Raw genomic sequence first — 26,640 nt, forward strand, 5'->3', positions numbered from 1 at the left:
CATCACACGTATATATAAAGCGTCTGCTAAAAATGAATACATGTAAATATATCTGTCTAATGTGGGAAATGTAATTACTCTATGAAAGTATGAAATTTTAACATGATCCTTCAAATAGCTTTAAGCTTCAAGTCTATGTCAATCAAACCGGGCTGATTCAAGCACACACATTTCCATTGCTGGCTCATTTCAAGCACTGCCAGACCCTTACCCTTCATCAGAACTCTGCATGAGAACTGAAGGAGATTATTGCTACATTACTCTCCTCATTATGGGCGTTCGGCTACGTTTTAAAGGCGGAGGGCTGGGGGAATGTGACATTAGAGATAAGTCTGTCTTTGTACAAAATGGCGCATGATTAGGCCATGAGGATGTTAAAGACAGAGGGATGAGCTCGTTGAGGTAACTTTTTTTTTTTTCTTTTTCCTCTCAGAGGCGGCAGAATGGCTAGGCAGGGAGCCATGTGATTGGAGTCATCTCAGTTTAACAGTCTCTCCCAGGGGGAAACATCTATAATCTCTAACATGAGCTACTACTCACCACCTTCTTTCCAAGCTGCTTACTTCAGATGCAGCAAAAGAAAAGATGCTATCTAAGTCCAGCTTCTATGCTCCAATGTGGCCGAAATGCTTTTTCAGAACCATTCATAATTGTATTCAGAAAGGGACCATAAACCACTATGCCCGATACTGTGAGGAGGAGGATTTAAACCCTGAACTTCTCTGATTCTGTCCCCTCGGAATAAATGTAGTGAGCCAACGAGAGATCCTCCCTCTCCCCCTCTCTCCCTGTGCCCCCAGCCTCCCTCTCCCCCTGTGCCCCCAGCCTCCCTCTCCCCCTCTCCCCCCAGCCTCCTCCCTCTCCCTCTCCCCCTGTGCCCCCAGCCTCCCTCTCCCCCTGTGCCCCCAGCCTCCCTCTCCCCCTCTCCCCCTGTGCCCCCAGCCTCCCTCTCCCCCTCTCCCCCTGTGCCCCCAGCCTCCCTCTCCCCCTCTCCCCCTGTGCCCCCAGCCTCCCTCTCCCCCTCTCCCCCTGTGCCCCCAGCCTCCCTCTCCCCCTCTCTCCCTGTGCCCCCAGCCTCCCTCTCCCCCAGCCTCCGTCCTCCCTCTCCCCCTGTGCCCCCAGCCTCCCTCTCCCCCTGTGCCCCCAGCCTCCCTCCTCCCTCTCCCCCTGTGCCCCCAGCCTCCCTCTCCCCCTCTCCCCCTCTCCCCCCAGCCTCCCTCCTCTGCTCCCCCTCCTCCTCACCTGGCTGAGTTGGGTTTCAGAGTTGACGTAGATCTCGCAGACCTCACACTGGAAGTTCTTGCTGGGCACCCCCACGCTGCCCTTGCTGCCCAGGCGCTTGGTCTTACAGGACGAGCGGGCGGCCACCACCTTGCCCCTGCGCCTGGGCTGCACGCTCTGCCCCTCCAGCATCAGCTTGTGCTTCGTACCTGGAGGAGGGAAGGGCGGGGGAGGGGGGGGGGGCGGAGAGGTGTCACTCTGGGTACCAACGCGCAGTCCAGTGGTGTTTCATCCAGTGGGGATGTGTGGTACGTACCGCTGTTGTGGGCCTCCAGCTGGGAGGTGGAGTTGACAGTGACCTTGCAGACGGGACAGTGAAGATGGAGCTTGTTCTTCTTGCTCTCCTTCTCTTCGTCTGTGCCGCGCTCTCCGTCTGTGCTCGAGCTGTCTGGCTGTCTGGCGGACTCCAGGGCGGGGCCCGGGGCCTCGGGGAGGCTGGTGTCGGAGACCGTCTCAGAGATCTGGGAGGAGGGGGACACCTGGGGTGGGGACAGGGTGGCCAGCTCCAGGGTTGACACCTCGGAGACGGGCGTCAACAAGACGGAGCCTCCAGGACTGTCCTCCAGCTTCCCCACCAGGCTCCTGGGGGGCTCCTCCAGCACTTCCTGCTTGGCCGGCTCCAGGTCAGCCTGCAGGCCTGTGGGAGAGGGGAGACGTGGAGGCGATTAGACACATCTAGTCATATATCTTTCTTCCTCACCAAGCATGTGACACTTTGATAAGGCAGCATTGAGTTTTGGATAAAAAAAAAGATCATCTAAATTATTCTTTAATTATGTTTTTTTGCTTGGAACAACGAATACCTCACAATATGGATCTATCTGCCAGCTTTGTGGCATTTCAGATAAAATATTAGCGTTTGTTTTAAACCATGTGGAACAGACTACATTAATGCCGCTAGAGTAAATGCCATCCTAGCTCTACCCCCTCCCTCCCCCACCCCTCCCTCCCCCTCCCCCCCCGAATCCGTTCAAATATCAAGTGAAGGTCCCAAGGCACGGTCAATATAAACAAACCCATCAACTGCATGGCACAGCCGATAACTCACTGGAGCTCCATTACCCCCATCTTGGCTCCCCCTACACAACACACCATGCCCTCCACCCCCATGGGAGTCACACCCTTTCAGCTTTACCCCACAGCTACGCTGGATCAATTTCATTTACTACCCCCCCCCCCCCCCCCCCTCTCTCCACAATCCTACTAGGTCGATTGATTTTCTCTTTTAAGCCCCAGAGTAAGTTCATCACGGAGATAAGGGTCTTCCTTTTTCGTTTCTGGCGCAGAAAAGGGGGCCTTATATGAGGTTGAGATTGGACGGTCCTGTCTCCGTAATGAGAGTGACCCCCCTTGAGGATTCAGGCACCCCCCATCAAGGAGTTGGTACGATCCGGAGCTTATGTAAAAGACAAAGATCAGGCCACCTGAGAAGACTCTGGAGGGGAGTGATGTTAAGCCATGGAATTAGCAAAAGTCCTACAGAGGAGGACATAGAGACTTGTCCCACTGGCAGACCAGAGGTCTTAGAGCATGAAGGACTCCATTCAGCAGGTAAATGGTTTATGTTTCCATGTGCAGGACTTTCTCTTTGGGAAGTTGTACTGAAAACCGAAGCAGTGAGCGGTAAAGCCCCGTCTCTGAATTCCACTTCAAATAAACTAAACACGTTGAAAAAAGCTAGTCACGCAAAGGGAATGCAGATACAGATGCAGCTATATGATATGATAATGCTGTTGGCAGATAGCGGCCCGGCGTTATGACACAGACCGTCTCAGATAAGCACCAGGACTTCTCTCAGACAACACCTCCACTCTCTGTGCTTGTCACTCAACCCAAATGCTCCCCGACTGGGTGAAGGGAATGGCTGCCACTATGATTGGCAGACTGTCAGCCCACAGGCTGAAACAGACAGCCCCCCCCCCCCCCCCCCGTCTGAGAAGTTGAACTCTGCTGTTCCTCCCAGGCACAGCATCGATGTTCAGATCGATCGTCTTGTTGCGAGTCATTAGCTTAATTTTACCATGAAAAGCGCTTGATCAAAGCCCTAACAGTCCAATTAAAACAGATAGGCTTAGAGTGTAAACGTAGCAGTATTTGGAACGCCTGGGGTAAACAGAATATATTTATCCAGTTACTGATTCAACATAGGCTACTATTAGGCTGTGTAATGCATTCGTATATTCCTACTGGAAAACTTTTGAACATGCACGTTCTCTTAAGAGTGAAGACATTCATGCTAATCGAGCCACACACACATCACAACTCACACCCAGCTTGACCTAAATGAATGGTCCAAGGTAAAGGTTCCCTTCCTTGAAGGAAATTCAGACAATAACTGACTGTTACAGGGAGTCATTGTCTCTTAGGAGAAACGAGTCAATCACAGCAGGAAGTGAGGTATGGTTGTCACTGATGATACAGGATCAATGTGGATCCGCCCCCCCCCCCCACCTCATCGGGATTCTTTTTGTTTCAAACAAAGTCTGTACGAGTCTGTTCGGTCTCTCAGCTACCAACATTCACACCCTGATCTCTCCCCTTTGCCCCGTCCTTCCAGACAATTTTGCACTTCAATGACTGTCTCCTGCACCGCTGCCATGTTTACAATGGAATTTGCGCGGCTCCACTACATCTACTCCCTCATACATAATGCAAGCTTGTACACATGAAGATCGTTTGATCTCAAGAGTGTTTTTAAGACTGTAAGCATAATCATATTACTACACAGCATATGGATGATGTTGTGTCTTGCTATGTGTGTATACTGTGTTTATTTGACTCTGTGCCCGCCCAGCGTGCCCTCTGAGCTGCACTGTTCTCATCAAAGCAGCAGGTCTCTCCGTGCGGCTGCACGTTGTATAATGACAATAACATTGAATTGAGTGTCCCTTACCTTTCAGACACAATGAGTACTGTTGACTAGGGGGCTGGCCCTTTCTTCAAGCACAACCACGACGATATAAGAAGGCCGGCTTGCTGATTGAGGTAATGGGCCTCACCTTGTGACACCAGAGCAATCATATCTACCTCCCAGTCTTCAAGAAGAACTTCATCATTAGTGCTTTCTAGGTCTTTCCTGGCGTTTAACATGGCTCCGCTGTCTGTCATCAGGCAGTTTCATGGCAGACGCAGCTAATTTCATAGTGTTCATTTGGAACACTCTCCCATTACAGGTTGGCATTGTGATGGGCACCACCACTGACTCGCTCTGCTGCCTTTCAATTTCACATCAGACCAATCACACAATTGGGCTTATTAAAGAGCGTTCCTCCTCGCAAAATTGCCTCGGAACTGTAAAATTATTCACAACATAAAAACCAGCTACGGCTTATCTACTCTCTCTTTCTACCCATCTCCCTTTCTCTCTATCCACTTTCAGTCTCTCTCTCTCGCTCTCTCTCTCTCGCTCTCTCTCGCTCGCTCTCTCTCGCTCTCTCTCTCTCTTTGATTCATTTCATCTTATCTCTCATTTTTCAACTCATCATTTCTTTTCCTTCCCACTGTTGCTTTCCCCCCTTTCAGACCTTGCTTTGCGGCGACGGAATATTAAAATGAGATTTGATGAGAGAGTTATCTGCCTCCAGCCTTTTGTCCAGTCCCCTCTCTGAGAGGAAGGGAGGCAGTTAGTGTTCAGGGTGGGGAGGTGGTAAAGTATAGACTCTCTCAACCCACTACCTTCATATCTCTCCTCTAATATTCCCTCTAGCATCACAGGGCCTTTTGAAATTCAAGTCTGATAACTCCTTCTCTGGGCAGAGGAGCTGAAGAGGAGAGAGAGAGAGATAGAGAGAGAGGGTAGAAGAGGGTTGACAAGGGAGATCTGTCTACCATCCTTCAGCCCATGATTGAGTAAATGAGACCTGGCAATCTTAATGTGGAACATGGATATAGAAGCTCTCCACTGGCACCATAGAAAAGCAAGTGCTTTGATGATTCCTTCAGTGTTTGTAAGTCTTGTTCAACAGACACCACCCTTCCATTTATCCAAAGCATTCAGATCGAGGAGGAGGTGGAGGAGGAGAGGGGGCAGGTATGAGGAAATGGAGAGGTTAGAGGAAAAGGAACCAGCCCACTGAGAAGTTGGATCGATCTGCCCCAGTCTGTGTGTTAACAGAGTGCTGCAGCCCCAAGATGTCACACGATCCCCCGGCCATACAGCTTCCATCCATCAATGCCACCGCAGAGTACACACCCAGACAGGGGGGGCCTAGGGACCACAAGGGGTTACGATTGGATATGTGGGGGCAGTGCCAACACTTCCTCCCACCGTGCTCCTGGTAACTGTGTGTGTGTGTGTGTGTGTGTGTGTGTGTGTGTGTGTGGGGGGGGGGTCCTATAGCTCCACTTTCTCTTTGAACATCAGACATCAAAAACATAAGACACATTGTAGCGGAGGGGTGGTGTGTGTGTGTGTGTGTGTGCTTGTGGGTGTGAATGTGTGTGTGAGAGACAGAGGGAGAAAGTGCGAGAGAGAGACAGAGACGGAAAGAGAGAGGAGGAGAAGGGGGGAGATGAAACAACAGCCTCCAGTGATATGACACGGCACTGGAGGGAGGAGAGAGGAGAGGCCAGGTGGAGGAGAGGATGGAAGGGTAGGAGACGGATGGGAGGGGATTAGATGGATGTGGGATAACTGGAGAAAAGTAATGGGGAAAAGAGATGGATGAATGGCGGGACAGCAAAGAGGAATGGGAGGGGGGGGGGAGAGGGTTAAGGGTAACTCGATCCAAGAGTGGAGCGTCGTGATGGCGGTAATCAGAAATGGGACGAGAAGAAGATTAACACCACAGAGATGGATACTGAGTGATGGGACTGAGCGCGGCTCGTGTCACCGCGGCACTCCCATCCTCATCGGTTAACTCACTTGTTCCTTCCATCAGGCTGGTGTCCATCAGAGCAGGCAGAGGCAGGCAGTCTCCTGCTCTGGCCCTGCTCCTCTCCCGCTCCCTCTCCCTGCCCGTGGAGGAGGCTTCCACGGCCCTCCGCTGACGGTTCTTCTGAGCCTCCATAGCCTTGAGCTTGCGAGCGTGTTTGTGTCCCTTATAGTGTGCTTCCGCCTGGTTCTGGAGAGGCAGACGGAGGGAACACAGACACGTGACGCCCTCCACTCAGACCCAGCATTCAGCCCCATGAAGTGCCCATTTTTTCTGGTACATGAGACATTGGTGATGAATGAGCAGACATGCGGGGACATAATGACGTGCGTGTGCAAACAGGCGCACACACCGCCAGTGAGGAGGAGGGTCTGTTTTCACCTGATAAGAGCGTTGGCACCCTGGGAGGCCCGACGTATAATTGCATGTGTAATATACAGCAAAAGAAAGCATCCCATCGCCACAACTAGCTTATTAATGTGCGCTGCAGTGCAAATAACGGGCCACATGGTAAATCATGCTCATTCATACACACGCTCGGGCCAAAACCCACACGTCCATACACACACACACACACACACACACGCATGCATTCTCACAAAAACACACAGAAACATACACACACATACACACACACACACACACACACACTCACAATGATATATAGTACTTTGAATAAAAAACAACCAAGCTTTTCTTTGCAGTGGAATTATATTTGCCTCAACATTTTATGATTCTCACAGTCCTGGCTGTCCCGGCAGGTGAGAACAAATAGACATGGCAAGGAATCAATACAGAGAGTTCTCATTAAGACCTGAGACAGGCTTTGAGGAGAACCTCTTCATCAGAGGAGCTTTCTGTTGCTAATACCGGGCAGGGTCTCGCTGGAAGGACGTATGGAGGAGGAGAGGTAAATTATCTTCTCACTATAAACAGAATAACATGCCCTCAACCATAAACATAGGCTGTATAGTCCCCTCTTCTACACACACAACACACACACACAACACACACACACATCAACACACCGTATTACTCCTAATTATGTTTCTTTCACACAAACTGAAAAATAAATGGGTGATAGGAGTTCAGAAGTTTAATCAAGGCATGAATTTCTCACCTCAGGCACCAGATGATGCTTGTTAGGCATTAGTACAGAGGCAGGACAGACTGGCGTAAGTTCCTGTCAGAGTAAGTACCTCACAACTGATCTTAGGAGACCCCTCTTTCACCATTTAAATGCAAATAAAACACAAATGAGAAAGTCATCGGTGAGGAGGGACAGAGAAACTTGGCTTTAACGATAGTTTCAAAATAAGTTTGGAAGTGACTCATACTCAGCGTGAAGTTACTTTTAGAGAGTGAAAGGCACTAGTCATGACATTCGGCCTACACGGCACCGTAACCACACGCATTTCCCACTGAGATGGGACAGCGTGTGATCTACCGGTGTGTGAGAGCAAAAGAGAGAGAACAGACCCATGGGACTGTCACTCATCATATTAGAAGACATGATCGCAGACCACTGCTTTGGATTTGATTTGAACAGCAACAGTTTATTAATAGGTTTGGTTTCACGTGTCTCATATAAACTGTTTCAATACTTTACCTGAGACATATATTAATGACCATGTAACCACAAAGTTACATATGAAAGTGCCATTGCAGCGACAAAGGAGATGCAGGTTTTACTATGTAACACATGTAAAAAAATGAATTCATCCATACTTCAGGTGACCCATGTTGGGTCCATCACACTACCAATCCAGTAAACCAAAAGTGCCGTATAACCTTGCCTTGTAGGTCGTTTTCGTCGAAAAAACACACTTCCAAATAGTCTGTGCGCATTAAACATGTCATTACATTTGTCGAGACCTCGAGAGCGTTCCAATTACTACCAAGTGTGACATTAGTGCTGCTCACCCCATGTAGAGAGAGAGAGAGCCCAGTAGAGAAAGTTTTCCTGGAGCCACTAAAGAGGCGTTAAGCCCCCAGACCTGACGCTGGCTGGTGTGTGTGTGAAGGCTGGAAAAGGGATTTTCTCTGTTGTGAGGGGAGCACGTCTGTCTGTTCAGCTCCTCTCTCCCCCTCAGCTCAGCCGCTTTGTGTCTCCGCTCCTCTTTGAAGATTGTGTGTGTGTGTGTGCGTGTGTGTGTACGTGTGTGTGTGAGTGTGTTTGTTTCTAGATGTGTTTTTGCCCAATCCTTAGGTGCAGCATGTGCCTTAAGATTTTTGATCCCATTGTATGTTTGCTTATGTGAATGTGGATTTTGCGTCGGGTCTCTGATAGTGTGTGCAGCAGTTGTGTGTGTGTGTGTTGTGGGTACGTGTGTGTGTGTTGTGAGTGTGTGTGTGTGTTTGAGGTGGCAGGCATGGAAGAAATCAAAAGAGGAGCAGAGAATGCAGCTTCCTGCAGCGGCTGCTGATTGTTTCTGCTCTTTGCTGATAAACGGCAGCTCTCCCTGCTGTCTAATCCCTCACACCAAAACAACCGCTATGTTTCTCTCTCTCTTCCTCTCTCTCTCTCTCTCTCTCTCTGTCTCTCTCTCTCTCCCCCCTCTCTCTCTCTCTCTTCCTCTCCCTCTCTTTCTCTCTCTCTCACACACACACAAATACAGGTATACAAACATTCACACATTAGGAAACACATTAAGAGAAAAAAAACATGCACAGAAATATCAAAACAAATAGGAACATTTGTATTCCAAAATTAGAAAGACACTGACACAAACACACTGACACACAAAGAGAGAGGAGAGAGAGAGAGAGAGACTAAAAGCATGGCTAGACTCCCTATCACTTGGCACAGATGAGCTGCAGTGAATCAGAAAGGGCGATAAGAGCTCAGGTAATTTGGAGCATCCGTATTTTCTAAAACAACATAAAAAAAGATAAGAGAAGCAAAGACAAACATGTTGTTCTTAACAGTAAAGTTTCACTTTTCCCTTTCTACCAAATATACAAAGCCCTTGCGGAAAACACGCACACAAAAACAGCATAACACGTCTCAGTTCAGCGCTGTCTCACCGTGGAGTTGAAGCGCAGGTGGCAGATGTTACAGGAGATAATCTGTTTCTTCTTGAGGGGCTGAGGGACTCCAAACGTGTGGTTGATGACTGCCTTCTGGACCGGATCCATCTGCAGGAGACAGACACCCCTCCATTACCATTCGATCCGTCGTCTCGGACCCCGACGCCTCCCGGGCTAACTGGACCACCGCGTCTGACGCCGTACCATCAAACATGACCTGAACTCAGACACAACCTCCACAGCAGCCCACTGGCAAGTTAGGAGAGTGAAACAATGCTACAAAATTACGTTTTCCGATCTTCATTTGGATTTTTTTACACAGTTAAGACAGTGCTGGAGTTGTACTGTCTCAGGGAGAAGGTAATGTAGCAGGGTGTGGAGATTTGTGATAAAGTATCAGTTTAAGAAGGCACAACCTTGATCTTACCTATGGTATAGCAAGGAAAGAGTATATAACTGCAATATTCGGAGGGAATAAATTCACTTTCTAAGAGTAGGCAATAACAATGATGGAACGCCATTACACACATCATTTATTGAAATGGTAGCAAATGTAGGATGAACAGTACCTACGGGATATGTTCTAGGTTCAGAGGTACAAAAACTTGAGGAAACATATCCTTTATATGTCCATGTATTGTATATAACATTGTTATGTATCTACAAAATATGGATCACTAGTTTTCATTATTTTACCTTCAGCTGGAGACCAAGCTTGACTGACATAGCCCTACGGCAAGGGAAGTTCCATTATAACATCAAATTCAATCAACACAGTATAAAAAGACAAGCACACCGTCACACATCAATTCCTTTCATGCTTATGTATACATAGAACTGTGGTCCTTTCATGTTGATGAAGTCTGTTTTTGGGAACGGTCCTTTGACTTGGTTTTCCCTCCAAAACGGAGGAGACAAGGGTTGATGAATGCACATTTAGGACACCTGGGAGGCCATTTGGTCTGATGTGGGGTGACCCCCCCCCCCCCCCCCCCCACCCCCCCACCCCCCAGCCTATTCTTGCTAAATGGAGGTGGGCCCTTGCAGGTGTGGACGAGACAAGCTGGCACCGGGGTTTCAGGTTCGCGTGACTCCGCTACGCTGATTAGAATGGCTTGATTTCATAATGACGGTTGATTTCACTGCAGTCCTCATCAGCACAGTATCAAATAGAACAATCACCCTGAATCCCTCTACAGTCTCGCTCCCCCCACCTCCTCTCCTCCCCTCCCCTCTGCTCCTCACAGACAGACAGACCAGCCTCCCCCCCCCTGGAGGCCTGGGCACACCCAGCCTGGCACACTCAGTGTAACCAGACCTGTACCAGAGCTGGCACACCCGAGCACACCAGGGGGCATGTGGTGTCGGAGCAGTGGCGTTCTAGATGGCACGGTCGCTCTCCCTGAAAGACCGAACAGGGTCGGGTCTCGAACGCCCGAGGGGGAAAACCCAGGGCCTTTTGTGTATTTTGGCTTCTTCAACAAAGCTGGGAACAGACGACCTTTCCCTGAGAAGCCGGGGCAGTGCCATGGTAACCCGACTCCTCCGCTCCCTGCCCTCTGGCCACCTTAGCAGGCCGGGCTGCAACAGCTATTTGTTTTAGGACCTAAAGAATGTGTCTATTGTCTGCCGCCAGCCATCCCAAACAGACCAGCACAAACGCACCTATTGTCCGCTCCCTCCCTCCTTCCCAACCCCCTCCCCACACCCCCCCCCCGTCCGCAGACAGACCCCTATCTACCGCCGTGCTGCCCGGACGATGATGGAGTTTCAGGGGAGGTGCAGAGATAGGGGGAGGGGGGTTGGTGGGTGGGGAGCAGAGGGAAACTAGGGGCTATTTAGTTACTGAGACAGGTGCATTCATCTTTCCCCTGCACACGCCCCAAACCACGGGAGCCTCCAGGACACTGAGGGAACCTGAAGCTTGGAGCTGAAGACGTGGAGGGAGGGAGGGAGGGGGGGAGGGGGGGAGAGAGGGGGGGAAGAGGGGGGGAGGGAGGGAGGGAGGGGGGAGGGAGTGAGGGGGGGAAGGGGGGGAGAGAGGGGGGGAGGGAGTGAGGGGGGGAAGAGGTGGGGGAGGGAGGGAGGGGGGGAGGGAGGGGGGGGAGGGAGGGGGGGAGGGAGTGAGGGGGGGGGAGTGAGGGGGGGAAGAGGGGGGGAGGGAGGGAGGGAGGGGGGGAGGGAGTGAGGGGGGGAAGAGGTGGGGAGGGAGGGAGGGAGGGGGGAGGGAGGGAGGGGGGGAGGGGCGAAGGTGGGGAAGGAAGGGTGGAGGCTTGCTGATTAATGTCTCAGGCTGCTGTGCGTTCCGGTGGCTAGGTCACGCAGCATACTCTGCACTAATCATAAATAATAGGAATCTAATGCTACTCATGCTAGTTTAATGTGTGCTACAATTCTCACCGAACGATTGCTTCTGCTCTACCCGGTGGAGAGTAATAAGCCCCGATGCAGCAGAAGCTGTATGCTAATCCACACTGATCCCAGCCTACACTGTGCGCCATCTTAATGCAAAGGATTTTTTGTTTTCTTTACAGTACACATTGTTATTATAAATCTTTCACACTGCTACAACTAAGCACCCCATCCACTACTAGATGTCTTTTCAAGACTAATTGGCTGGCATCCCATTAGGTGTGGAGGACTGGGCTGACAGGATTTCCCACAGGGCTGTGTGTGGGGACCTGTGGGATCTGGGGATGGCAAAGGGCCACACACACACACACACACGCATGCACACGCACGCGCACACACAGGCACACGCGCACGCGCACACACGCGCACACACAGGCACACGCACACGCGCGCGCGCACACACACACGCGCGCGCACACACAGGGGAGCTTGTAACCCCACACATGATCCAGTGCACGTGCTGCCTTCCCCCTCCTCAGCTCTCCTGTGTGGATCAGCTCCACGTCTCTGTGTGGCCTTGCCCCCCCTCTCATCTCACCTTCCTCACCCAGCACCAAAGGGTGGAAAGCGCAGACTGGAGAGCGCTCAGGCTTATGTTTCATTTACCGGCTGTGGAACTGGAGATGGTTTCACAAGGAGTGTAAACACACACACACACACACACACACGGTTCACTCACTGAGTGTGAAGGAAGGATGAAAGGGACCGAACCACACACACACACACACACACACATTCACGCACACCCACAAACACGTACAGGTCCACTGTCTACGTGAGAGGGATCAAAGTGAAGCAACCTTTTAATTCCCGGCACAGGAGCAAGGTAAGCATCACACAGAAAGTACACTAAAGCTACATGTCTTACAGGAAGGTTGAGAAATAAAGAAATATGTCGCTGTCTGTGGGAATGCTGATACTGAATGCAGCCGTGCTCAGGTGAACAGAGCTCGAAGGCCAATGTCTGGAAAATCCAAGCCTGGAGTTTGAGAAGAGGGAAGGAGAGACTGGGGCGGAACACTGGCAGCTGTATTGTCTTGACTTGTCGGAGGATTTCAGATGGATTTCTGGTGTTGTATCACTGTTACCCTTCCTTTCGAAAACAATTGAACGTGCTGTATCTAACCAACTGTCTAACTTTCTCTCTCAGAACAACCTGCTTGACCCCAACCAATCGGGCTTCAAGACTGGCCACTCCACAGAGACTGCCCTCCTTTCAGTCACCACTGCCCTCCAGTCTGCCAGAGCGGCTTCCAGGTCATCCGTCATCATTCTGCTGGACCTTTCTGCAGCGTTTGATACGGTTAACCACCAGATCCTGCTCGCCAGACTTTCTGAGATGGGCATCACTGGCACTGCACTCCAGTGGATCTCATCCTACCTGTCGGGAAGATCCTACCAGGTTTCCTGGGGAGGCAAACTGTCAGGCCCTCGCCAGCTCTCCACTGGTGTCCCACAGGGCTCCGTCCTTGGACCCCTCCTCTTCTCTCTGTACACCACCTCACTTGGACCAATCATCACCTCCCATGGCTTCTCCTACCACTGCTACGCTGACGACACGCAGCTGTACCTGTCGTTCCCCCCGACCGATCCGGGGATCTCAGCTAGGATTGAGGCCTGCCTCACAGACATCTCCGCCTGGATGACCGAGCACCACCTCCAGCTGAACCTCGCCAAAACAGAACTTCTCATCATCCCGGCTAAACCCTCCATCTCCCACAATCTCTCAATCACCCTGGGATCTGCGACGGTGACCCTTTCATCCTCTGCCAGGAACCTTGGGGTTACCATGGACGAGGAGCTCTCCCTCACGGTCCACATTGCTGCGGTCTCCCGGTCGTGTAGATTCACCCTCTACAACATCCGGAAGATCAGGAGATACCTGTCTGAGCACTCCACCCAGCTGGTAGTCCAAGCACTTGTCCTCTCCAAGTTGGACTATTGCAACTCGCTGCTCGCTGGTCTCCCAGCATGTGCAACCCGCCCTCTTCAGAGGATTCAGAACGCAGCGGCCCGCCTGGTCTACAATCTACCCAGACGCTCCCATGTTACCCCTCTCCTCATCTCTCTCCACTGGCTACCTATCATGGCCCGTATCAGATTCAAGACCCTGGTATTGACCTTCCGAGCAGTGAACGGGACTGCACCCGTCTACATCAAGTCTCTCCTGCAGCCTTACACCCCCACCCGTCACCTACGGTCTTCTTCAGACAACCGCCTGGTGGTCCCACCGCTCAAGACCGCCCGGTCCCAACACAAGCTCTTCACACTTGCACTTATAGCAGTTCATATTGTTTAATTGTAACTTGTTTAACTACATGCTCTTATGGTTCTTCCCTTTGGGCACTTACTTTGGTTGTTCACAATGTGTGCTTCATGTTTTGGCTACTCGCAATGTTTTGTGGCTATCTCGTTGTTATGATCAGTGACCTATGCACTTTGTAAAGCTCTCTCTTGGAAGTCGCTTTGGATAAAAGCGTCTGCTAAATGAATAAATGTAAATGTAATGTAAATGTAATCTGGCTGAGCGGTGAGGGAGTCGGACTAGTAATCCGAAGGTTGCCAGTTCGATTCCCGGTCATGCCAACTGACGTTGTGTCCTTGGGCAAGGCACTTCACCCTACTTGCCTTGGGAGAATGTCCCTGTACTTACCGTAAGTCGCTCTGGATAAGAGCGTCTGCTAAATGACTAAATGTAAATGTAATCTATGCGCCCTGGTGGATTATGTGGACTCGCTTTGCTTGTAAAAATACGTATACAAACAAATACACTCGAATACCTGGATTTGAACCAGTTGGCTTTTAAATATGACATCAGACATGTTTTAAACCCAGTAGTCAACACAGCACATCCAGACTATTGGAGGTCAGTAAGGGTCAGGTTGATCTGCTAGTCTGATGCCTCGTGACTGCGACGCAACGAGAGACAACGTGTCCAGTGCTTCTTAGAAATCCAAAGAGCAGTTGCCACAGTGCATGGGGACCATTTCAGGTCACCACAGCGGGCTGATGTCACCAGGCGAGGCACGGCTAGGCGTTGTCGCGGCGACCCACTCACCGTGTTGAAGTTGGGGAAGAGGCTGAGGGGGGAGGAGCCATTGAGCCTGAAGGGCAGGAAATGCTTGAGGTCGAGCTGCGGCTGCAGGGCCCGTCCGGGGAGGGGCAGGGAGGCCAGGAGGGGGTTGCCCTGGGCCGAGGTACCTGGACAACACAACACAAACACAAACACCAGGGTGAGGAAACTGTGGACGGGAGAACACAGGTGTTTCTCTCTCTCTCTCTCTCTCTCTCTCTCTCTCTCTCTCTCTCTCTCTCTCTCTCTCTCTATCTCTCTCTCTCTCTGTCTGTTTCTGTCTGCTGGTTCTGTGAGGTCGGGCGCGGCGCTCAGAGGTGTCTGGAAAGTCTGACTTTGATTTATGGGATACCAACCGTGATACCGGGGGCACCTGCACGCCTCCCCCAGACCCCCTGCAGCCAGTCCGAGCTGCTCACCACCGTGTGGGTGAGGACTGAATATGGGGGCTGGTCACCCGGGCAACCCGGCGTCACACCCAACAGCCTGGTGCTAATCCGTCAAGGACGCACACCTGGCCCTCATGTATACACACACATCATTTAATTACTGATTTATTGGCTGAGAGGAGAGTGACTGTGCGAGGGGAGAGATGGGAGATATCGGATTTCAAATGGACCAGGGATGAAGAGATTTCTAATTTTCCGCCTGGCTGCCTTTCAGTGCTCGCCAGTGCACGGCCACTTATCCCAGCGCCAGGATCAATCATAGGTGTCATCTGTGGGTCGCCAAAGCAACCCAGAGCATGCGTACCCCGAGCACACACACAATGGGAGAGAGGGTATCAGGATGTAATAACACCCACTTTAGAAGACGAAGGGAAAAAAAGAGAGAGTGACCCCATTTTAACACACACACCTTGGATGGGCGACTGGCCTCGTCATAACACCTCCCCGTGAAACAGTATAGATGGGACCAAATGAGAGCACACAGGGTAAGACTAGTTCAGGCGTTCAGAGAGAAAGCTGAACCGTACCAAAGGCAACCACAGCAAGTGAGATCCAATTGTTTCATTCCGCCGTGTAAAACACTGTAATATACACAACGCCTCCTGCGCCACACTTCGAAAAAAGCAGCTTTTTATTCAGCAGTGGAAGACATGTTCCCTCCCCCTCCGCTCGTGCCCCCAGGACCCGTGTGCTGACTGGACCCTGGAGCTGAGGGACCATGGGGCCAAGGTGCCTCCCCAGCATATGCTCACCGCGCCGGGCTCAGGTCTGGCCCTGGCCGGCCCTGCCGTGTGTGGACGGCAGACCGCGGGGCCCGTCTCACTCCCACAGACGCAGCGCGGATGGCCAAACACACAGTCACGCGGGTCCCTGACACACACACGCACGCGCCGACACACACACCGTTGGTGGATGAGCTGAGGTTTCTGTTGGCGGTGCTATCAGAGGGGCTGCGCTCGCAGAGAAGACAGTTATCAGCCGCATGCCTGCGTCTCTGTGCCTCCCAAGGCAGCTTATTAAATCAGTGGCTGTGCTGTTTGGCTGTTTGACTGGGCGGATGATAAGGCTCCCACGGCGCCACATCCAGAATCAAGAAAGGTTTGACAGGCAGTACGGGATGTGTGGACCTGTACTGTGTGTAGGAGAAGCCCATGCGCTAGGCGACTATCACACAAGATCTATCCGTACAAACGCACTGCCTGCCACCCACACACACCTCCCAACAACAAACAGAACCCGAAAGGGAGTAAGCGTGCACACACGTCCTCATGTGAGCCCACTCACAAACACACACACGCAACCACCCACGGTCGGCACGCGGCTTTCAAGACGAGAGGCGCGCCGTTTAAGCCTATGATAAATACGTTAGGTGTTCACACACTTTTCCACGCGCAAAGAGCATACGCCGTCAGCAACACGGAGATCCTCCATAGGAGAAACGGTCAATGTTTGGGCGCGCGAGTGTGCGTCATTGTGTAAGCGTGGGCATGTGTTAAGAAGGGGGTTGGGATGTTTGGCCCCGAAGACATGGATAACCTCCTTCTATCATACTGCGTCATTCTCCACTTGTTTATTGCAGCGTGTGCGTGTGTGTGTGTAAACATGTGCATTGTCTGTACTGAGACATGCCTTCGTCAAGGCTTTGTTTGCGCATCCCCACTGGTTCAGATAACAGCCTGGCTGTTCAGACGAGGCTGTGCTGAAGAGCGCTGTCCAGCGGCTTCGCTAACTCCGCCTCACTTCCTCCACTGCTTCCTGTCTCTCCTGCAACACTCACAACCACACGGCTCATCCAGTGAGTCAGTGGGGGCTGGTTATACAACATGTAGTGCTACGTTTCCTTATGATTAGCTGTTGACACAGCAGGGCACTTAGTCAGAATACATTCGAAGAACCTCTTGTTACATATGTGTCTCTTTGGTATGGGGTTGGTTGGTTGGTTTAAGGTAGGCCAAAGGAATTGTCACTCCCTTCTTCCCTAAAGTAACAAGCCCGCTTAATTCTTCATTTAAGGTCCTCGCTCAGACCTCATTCAAAGTTAAAGAATCAGCTGTGCTCCCCCTTCTGTCCTTATAATGCTCCTGTCATCACACCGGTGGCTCCCTCAGGTGTCTGACAAATTGCCTCGCTCACTTCGAAACACCTCCACCCCCCTCCTCCAACTCACCTCCCTCCCTCAAACTCCTGTTGAGCGGTGAAAGAGGGTAGGAGAGGATCAGGGAGGAGAGAAAACGGAATTTCTATTTGTAGCCCTATGTAATTATCTGGGATGGCTGGCACAGCAGGCCTTCTTCAGCGCTGGGTGATTGGATCTCCACCCTGTCCTCTCTGCCCGCTCAGCTTAGCGTGAGCAGGGGTCCAGCCCACAGCCTCCAGCCTCCAGCCTCGGCCCGAGCTCCAGCCCCAGCCTTGGGGAGCTGGGGCCTCTGGAGCCAGCCTCGACCTCGCTCCAGCCCCGCCACGGAGAGCTGCGGCAGGCTGCGGCAGGCTGCAGGACGACGCAAGGACAAGGACAGCGTGGGGCTGTTGGAGAGCTCCGAGCGACAGGGGACCTTAAGCTGGCTGGGGTGGGGTGAAGACAGGTGTGGTGGAGGACGGCTGGAGCGGTGGATGTGCCCAGTGGATATGAACACTACTGCTGTGTCCTTCACCAAGGTCAACAACAAATGGACTCTTAGAGCGATTACTTTTAGTCCACTTTGATGTCTGACTGTGGAGCCTCGGCAGAGAATAATAGAAACACAAATCTGTGACAAAGCAAAAAAATTGTATCCTCCTATCCAGTTATCAAAATACCGTGAAAAAAATCCAGTTTTGGAGTTTTGGACATAGTGCTATGTTAAGGGAATGATACCAGTAAAGTGCAGGCATAATCGAGTTGTGTGTGTGTGTACTATAGGTGTCCCTTCTTTCTGTGTCAGAAGAGAAAACCAGCAACGAGGGGAATGGCACGGTCGTGCCGTAACCCTCCTCGTGAGATCTTTTCCCATCCCACAATCCCCGACGGAGACGCTCATCATCACAAACCAAAAGCACACACTACGTCTTGACATGCAGAATCACAGTCACAACACGTCGCCCGCTCACGCCACCACCCCCACTCCCCCACCCACCCACCCCCCCACCCCCCCCCCCTGGGGCCATCCAGAAGCCCCTGCCTGCCCCGCCGACCATCGATTGACGGTACAGGATGTGACAGCGCAGGAAGGAAGACCCCAGAACTACAACTCCCAAGATAAATACAGAACCCCGAGCTGAGGAAGCGTCTATGAGGAGGCAGAGGGCCTACCATGGTAGAGGGGGAACAGCTGGGACGTGGTAGGGTCGGGGTTGGCCGTGAAACACACCATTGTCTCTCGTGCAAAACTATTTGGAGATGTTTTTAGATTCCAACCTTGAGGGTTTTCACAGGCATGGCGTCGCGAGACAGCGCCAGTGTGTAGCCCAGGGTCCTCCACTGTGAGGGAAGGAGGGAAGAGTGGGGGAGAGGTGTACAGGAGAAGAAAGGGAGTCTTAACAGCCAATTAACTTGTGCTTGATCCCGAGGTTGTGTGAGGACTACCAGGGGAACCATTACAGCCTGGACGGAGAACATTAACCACAATCAGCTTTAATTAAAGACGGCCGCACTATCTCTACCTTCCACCCCTCTCTCTCTCTCTTCATCCCTCTCTCTCTCTCTCTCTCCACCCCTCTCTCTCTCTCTCCATCCCTCTCTCTCTCTCTCTGGCCCTTTTTCCTTTCTCTCATTCCCCCTCTCTTGTTTGTCACTCCCTTTGTATCTCTCTCTCCCGTGACATCTCTGTCGTACTCTCTCTGTCGCTGTTCACTCTCTTCCTCTCCCCGTCTAAAAATTGGAGTTAAAAACACTCTGATGTTGATTAGATGCAACAGGGCATGGATAATGAAGAGGATTTAATAGAAGTTGCTGGCCAATTGATTACTGTCTCAGCATGAAATGAACAGAATTACATTTGCTTCTGTTCTGATACTGAGACAATCTCACCTTGGTCACGCTGGAACATTGGAGGACTTCTGGTGGTTTTGTTTGTGTCTAACCCACATCCTGACCCAGAGGAGCCAGCCTAGAGAGCACAGCGCTCTGAATGACAGGCAATTTGAACTCCCTTTGGAGCAGAAGAGAAGAAAGTCTCAAGGAGTGTCTCTGTCCCTCTCCAGAAGAGACTCCTGCCGTCTGATTGTATTGAGCAAGCTGCTCTCATCTCCCTCTGAAGCTGTTTGTATAGATTTCATTTTCCTCTCCTTTTCTGGGTTACTTGTCGAGTTGTGTTTGCGGTGCGACCGGAGCTGGACTAAATGGCCGTGTGTAAGATCATGTGCAGGCCCATGACCGTGTGTGTCGACTTCTGACAGATGGGTATTTTTTTAAAGAGTCGGTTTTGGTCTCGCGCGAGTGACGGCATGTGCTCGGAATGTTGGAGCACAATTGATTTCCTTTCTGTCTTTAATTTGAAAGCCGTTTAATGAAGTGTCACACCGACCCTTAGCCACAGAAAACTCGACGCTGTTGGGAGCCTCTCTTTTAGTCACTGTCAAACTGGCGAAGACAACAAACCTCCAGTGGATACAGAGCATGTGTACACAGGATGTGCATTTCCTGGTGAGCGTGGGTGTAGTTTTCTTGACATGCAGGCATATGCCATATGTCCACAATGACTTCCTGTATGCCCACAATCAAATTTACAGTAATACTGTACATGAGTGGATGACTGTATGGGTATGGGGGGGGGGTCAGTACATTGACAGTATGCCCACTACTTCCTACTAAACTAGTCCACTGCTGCTGAGGTATTAGAGTATGTACTATTTAATCTACTTGAGGAATAATTCTCGTTGGCTGATGTCAGCTGCTAGCATCCTCTGAGGTGGGAAGAAGAAAACTGTTTCTCTTGTGGAGTTCTGTCCTCCTTTAGGATAACTTATTTTTCTGCTAGCAGGAGGTGACAGAATGCCTGATTTAACACTTGGCTAAGCACAGTTTGACCTACGACAGCAAAAATAGGACACACGCAGGAGGGGTGAATACATAACTTTTGTCACCAGGTCTTTGAGAATATTTGAACAAAGTCAGATACACGGTCATCTGAATCCACCTCAGTCTGAATGTTAGTAGTAGTGTAGTCTCTCCATTAAGTTGTTTATGCCCTCTACCTGTCATTGTTAAAGCAAGGGGATTGTGGGAATAACTACATAGTCTGGAAAACGTCAAGATACACGTGGACTACATCCGAAAATATCTTCACACACATCAGCACATAACCAGCTAAAGGAAGGATGGAACAAGGAGTGCTTTTGAGCGTGCGCAACATTAAAGGCAGTAGTATGAGCCAGGAGAGCAGATTATCATCAACACGAATGCTGTGTAAACAGACATTACACTGCGCCCCATTTATAATCTCCACACCAGAGACGAACACTAGAGTGGGAGATAAGAGCGAAGAAGTGAAGATCTAGAGCGAGACAAGGCCCCAGGCTGCTCCATCACTCCGTGGATAAAGGTGCATAACAAAATTTACAGGCGATGAATAAAATATGAACTGAGACAGCAGTTTAATTAGGATCAATACACAGCCTCTGGCCTGAGATAGTGTGCTGGCGTTATCATACAGAGCTATCAGACTCGGCTGTGTCACTGGAATTGACAAATCACAAGGTTATGGCTCAAATTCAATTATGAGAGGCGAAAAGAGAGGAACGAGCAGGCCTCGCTACTCAGCTCTTTGAACGTTCAACCATGATTTTGATCACAGCTGTCTTAAATGGGTCAACATCCCGATCGAAAATTGGATTTATGCGAGAGGAGCGATAAAGTATCGCCGTGGTTTCAAAATGCCTCCTTGGAAAGTGAACCCGCCGACCATAGCTTGGTCCTGTGGTTCTGGATCATCTCTGTCGCTGAGGTGGGGCTGCTGTTGATCTGAAAGCTCCAGGAGTCTCAGGCATGTGGGTCCACCGCTGAGGGCTCAAGCTAAGACTAAGAAAATTGATTTAGAGTGTAGGTCGCCTGTTCTTAGATCCGTGGTGAAGAGTGGCGGTTAGTCGTCAGTGCCGAAACCTCATAGTGACGCTAGCTCTCCCGGGGAGAGTCTGTAATGAGTTCTGTCAGGAACGCAGAGAGCAACTCACGCCGAAACCCAACGTGCGGCGAACCCAACTTTAGGAGAAGCATAGCCCATCTGTCGAGCGGAGACGATAAGCCCGGAGCCTTCCAGAAACAAATTACCCCGCTCCCCCCTGCAAAGCCCCGGGAGGAACCCGGGCCATAGCTATGGAGATGCTTATGATTTCTAGCACTAGACAAGAAAGTGCAGGAGGAGGAGGGAAATATCAAACACATTCATCTATGCAGATGGTGCCAGCGGCTGGCTAGTGCTCTGCAGCTGTCTACACTGAAACTCAGCGTGCCCATAAACAGCAAAACAGCAGTTCAAAAAAATCTTATTTTGTGCTTCAGGGCAAGAAACTTAAGTAAATGGTAGGCTATATCCTTTACTTCCTTATCTCTTCTCTCCTCATACAAAGATAGAAAACGTCTCTATCTCCAGGCAAGCCCAGATGATCTTATAAAATATTTAAGCTCTTTAAAGAGCCTGTAAAATCATCAAAGGTATGCTGTATTTACAGACTTCAGCCTTGCCGAGGTACTCCTGGTTGCATCCTCACAACCATCACACAAGGCTTGCAGTACACTAACGGCCAATCTCACACTATATTGACATATCAACATTTAGAATACAAACTCAAAGTTTCATGGTGATGGATTAAGTCGAGTAGGAGTTGATTAAATGATCCATGACTGGATAGGGAAAAAACACATGTATATTTCCTGTATAAATGTTCTGGCAGTGCTCAGTGCTACAGAAACCCCAGGGTATTGACAGGGGCTCAGATGAGGTTCATTTCACCAGCAAATTGAGCCATTTGTGGAAGTGACATTAACGGCTACACCGCTTTTTACATGAATAAATATCAGGCTGGTCGACCAACCGTCAAACGGCCTTCATGCCAACTGTGACACCTTATTATGAGTTGATTGGCTGCGTCAGGCCAGTGGAGAAGAATGAACCCAGGGAGGGTTCCCTGTCTGTTTGGAAAAATAAGCATCTGTCAGAGGATAGCTGGCTAATTTGATCTCAGGCTTGATATGAGAAAATAAGTAGAAAGTTGTAGTGCACACATTAGGCACATACACTCTCAAACAGGCACACGCACACACACACACACACACACACACACACACACACACACACACACACACACACACACACACACACACACACACACACACACACACACACACTTGCACAAAAGCAGGAAACGTTTGGGTCTAGAGAAGACGATGAATAAGGAATGTGCAAAAACAATCATTCAAGTCCAATATATGCACTCAAACTCATAACCGACCAATTCCGACAAATACAGTCAGAAGAAAAAGGCAATTATTGAACATTCTTAGAGTGTACTGGAATGCAAACACCCCCGCAGAATCTCAGTGTCTTACAGAATGATGACAAGCCTTTCCCTTAAATACCTGCTTGCACACAGAATGGACATCTAATCATTAGAAAAAATCGTTTCCGGTACAAAGCACATTTCGAAATTGTTTAAAGGAACTGATTTGTGATCAAATTACCTGCTGTATGAGGCAGTCTGCCCATGGCTCTCTCCTTTCTCTCGATTAAATCCCATTTACACTCTTTTTGTTTCCCCCCTATCCGGTTAACACTCTCAATTTACAATTCCTCTCTTGGGCGTATGTGTGTCTGTGGCCAATTATAACCCTTAATGGAAATGTGTACTCACTAAGAAAATGCTTTGTTCGTTTTAAGTCATACTACTGTAGCTGCAGGCAAAGTTGGTTTTTCTCCATTTTCTAAACTTAGTAGGAAGCTGGCATGTGGAAGATACCAGTTCCCATGTTCCTCATGCAGACCATCCCTTTGAACGGATGGTGACACTAAACTACTATGTGCTACAATCAGTCCTCCGGCAACAATCAAGCAGAGCGTTGTCAATAAATGAATAAACTGGATATTAATTGGAAATTTCTGTCAGGGAAACGGGTTAGGGGTAAGGGGGTAACACGACTGGGAAATGGACCATGTAAATATCAGTCTCACACTGCACTATTAGGTTGATTATGGCTTGTATATTTACTCATATATTGTGTGGAGGACATTCTGTGGTTGAAAACCAATTACCTGGATGTAACCTGGCTGCTTTCTAAAAGGACTTCATTCTCAATCACCACCGGAGTGGGAAAAACGAAGGAGCTAATTTTGACCAACCTGGGACGTAATTGTTTCGAATCAGCCTCATGCCTCAGCGTCGGAGGGAAAATAATTGCTCATGAGCGCCGAGATTAATCTACAGACACACATCTGTGGGACGTGATTCATGGCCACTGGCTGGAGGAGCTGTGTTTTTACAGCCACCACATACTTTCATTAGCCTCATTTGATTTTCACCTCGCAAAGCACATGCAGCGAAACAAAGATGAGACAGCGGTGTGGCCAAACGGAGGGCAGGAGCCACAGAGTACCTTGTACACACGTTCCATGTTACAAGTCTGAGGGCGTGTGACTAGGCACGGAGCGTACGTTCACACAAACATTTACATTTAGTCATTTAGCAGACGCTCTTATCCAGAGCGACTTACAGTAAGTACAGGGACATTCCCCCCAGAGGCAAGTAGGGTGAAGTGCCTTGCCCAAGGACACAACGTCATTTGGCACAGCCGGGAATCGAACCGGTAACCTTCAGATTACTAGCCCAACTCCCTCACCGCTCAGCCACCTGACACCTGGACACACAAATACTGTGCCCCCCCCCCCCCCCCACACACACAGACACACACACACCAGAGACACAGACACACATACGCACGCAAACAAAGAGATGTTTATTGAGTGTTGTAGTCCCTGTGTCTGGTGGGCTTGGGATAACCAACCGGGAATGACCACGGAGGCCATAGTGATTCCAATCCTATTCTGCTGCTGAAGTCACATTCTGCACTGCAAAAAAGGTCTGCTAAAATACAATAAATTAACACTAAATTTGAAGAGAAAATGACTTAATACTAGTGAAATTATCTTGCTGCATGGACAGATAATTTTACTCGACAAGATATCTTAAAATAATTTGGTTCCTGTCTAGAAATAAGTAGGCTTAAGAATATACCACAAATTTCATTTTTGAAACAAGATAATAAATATGATATTTTCAGAACTAAGATTTTAAATCTTAGCAAGCAGAACAATTTGAGATATTCCACAGCTGGAAGGAAGCAAGCTCCTCTGGTTTCCTTGTCCTGCCTTATCACATCCACGTCTGAACACCTGCTAACTAAGCTGAACACCGCTCAGGTTAGTCAGACAAAGCCGTCCAATAAAGGAGAAGTGTCATCTTCTGCCAAACGCTGGCCTCCTATCAGGTCCGAACAAAACTCGCCGCCTGGATTGTGAGACTCTCTTCAGACTGAGGAGACAGTCCATCCACACTCTTGGAAGAGAAACAGCTGCAAGCTGCAAATTGGCCTGCCTATGAGCATTTCTGCCCTTTGTTGTTTTTGTCTCCCCTTTTCCTCAAAGCGTTGGCATTCGTACCTCTCCTCTCATTCCTCGTGTGTCATTACAAAGACAGGAGAAGACAAAAGGACACGATTCTACATGCTAGCCACGGAACCGTCGGCTAGGCAGCCATCTTTGTTGATGCCTTCAACAGAACGCTAAACATGACATCGGGATTTCTGTCTGGACCTGTGGTTCTGGGACCCCGTCCTGTTCCGTCTGGGTTCAGCGTGGAGACACAAGGAGGGCAGACAAGGATTGTTATCAGGGACCAGGAAGGTGTCTGGCGCAGAGGGAGCTACCGGCCAGTGGGGTTCCTGGTTCCTGGAAGGGTTCTGTCTGTGTGTGTGTGTTTGGGGGTGGGGTGGTGGGGGTGCCATGATGCTGTAATTGTGAATCCTCTTAGAGCATGGAGTGGGACTCAGCCACCTGCTGGCATGGTGATAAGGAGAGAAGCCCAATCACTTGAACAGCGGAAAACTACCCAGCAGCCTCTACTGGCATCCGGCTACTTCTCATGCTCATGCTCAGGTGTCTAACACACACACACACACCCACCCACACACACACACACACACACACCCACACACACACACAAACACACATGCACTCCAGCGCAGGTGTTCTTCAGAGAGGTCCATGTTTTGGCATCATTATGAAGGCTAAGCACTTGAACAAGAGCAGAGAAACAAATAACATGGATAGAGGAACTGCAGTCTCAATCCTCTGGACTCCAAGTAAGGCACTCGGTGCAGCTTAAATATTAGTTGGTGGGGAAAAGCCGGAGATAGATTTCTGATGTCAACTCAGACTCCAGAGGTCAAGGACACCCAGTGGCTGAGCACTGGGTGATCAGACTCTTGGGAGGCCTGGGTATTTCTCATTAGTCTGATATGATGGGAGGATTACAGTGTGAATCCTCAGGATGAATCTCTGTTCGTCACAGAGGACATCAGCTGTTCCAGTCAACATAGCCCCGCTTTTGAATTATTCATTTCCTGTTTACATGGGGCGACAGGTGCGCGACCTCTCTGGGAGTGGTGACAGGGGAGGAGGAGGGGGGGGGGGCTCGGAGAGATGATGCTGGGCAGGGGGTGGGGGGCTGGGGAGGGGGGGGTGTGGCCTTGGGGTGAGGGGATGCATCATGCCAGAGGGTGCAGAGGGAATCACTGGAGCATGACTCTTGTCAGAACTGGTTGTGTGCCCAGGAGGGGGGGAGTTATGGTGGAGGTGTGTGTGTGTGTGTGTGTGTGTGTGTGTGTGTGTGTGTGTGGAGGGGGGTGTTGCATGGAGGACCAGCATCCAGGCTAAAGGATGGTAGAGGGTGTTTTGGGGTGTCTGAGTAAGGGGGGCTGAGCGCACACTGCTCATCAGTCCAACACTGAGTGGCATTTGCTGTAAACTTTCCCATGGCTTTTATTCGCTGGCGCAGAAAGAGCAGAAACTCGGATCAGTGGGACTCGGAGCAGAAAAGCACCAGGAATTACAAACACGTTTTCTCAGCCCCGGCAAACACAGATAAACACTCAAAGTTCCGTATGAAGTCAAGCACTTCATTAATTCTCGGAGTGCCCTGGGGACTGTCTGTGTCAACAGGAGACAACTTTCATATCTGCATAGGGACACAGTGGAGGCTCCATGAGAGATGAAGGAGCCGAGATATAAGAGGGGAAGGAGAGGAAAAAAGGAGGGAGACATAAAGAAGGAGACAGAGTTGAATGGAACTAGAGTCAGACATAACTGATGTCTTTTGCTTTTTTAAGTCTAGTTAAACATGGCGTCACCCCGAGAGGTTAGTTCAGTTCCACACGGGTGGAATACCAAACTGAATCGCAGGAATTCAATCGGCTTCACTCAGCCTGAACAATGGCCCCTGACACTTGATAGCTCTGGACACAGGCAGACACACACACAGACAAACACACACACAC

General features: G+C 50.1%; 1 protein-coding gene across 1 annotated transcript in view; it reads right to left on the reverse strand.

The window, feature by feature from the left end:
• The window catches only part of znf385c (zinc finger protein 385C), a 42,760-nt gene that overhangs the window by 3,687 nt on the left and 12,433 nt on the right, over nt 1-26,640 (reverse strand). Inside the window, exons 2-6 of the mRNA XM_062478590.1 lie at nt 14,656-14,798; nt 9,183-9,293; nt 6,146-6,344; nt 1,538-1,918; nt 1,243-1,430 (exon numbers count right to left, since the gene is read on the reverse strand). Coding sequence (XP_062334574.1) covers nt 1,243-1,430; nt 1,538-1,918; nt 6,146-6,344; nt 9,183-9,293; nt 14,656-14,798 — 1,022 coding nt within the window. The remainder of the gene's footprint in view (nt 1-1,242; nt 1,431-1,537; nt 1,919-6,145; nt 6,345-9,182; nt 9,294-14,655; nt 14,799-26,640) is intronic.

This window comes from Osmerus eperlanus, chromosome 2, assembly GCF_963692335.1.
Source record: "Osmerus eperlanus chromosome 2, fOsmEpe2.1, whole genome shotgun sequence".
NCBI lineage: Eukaryota > Metazoa > Chordata > Actinopteri > Osmeriformes > Osmeridae > Osmerus > Osmerus eperlanus.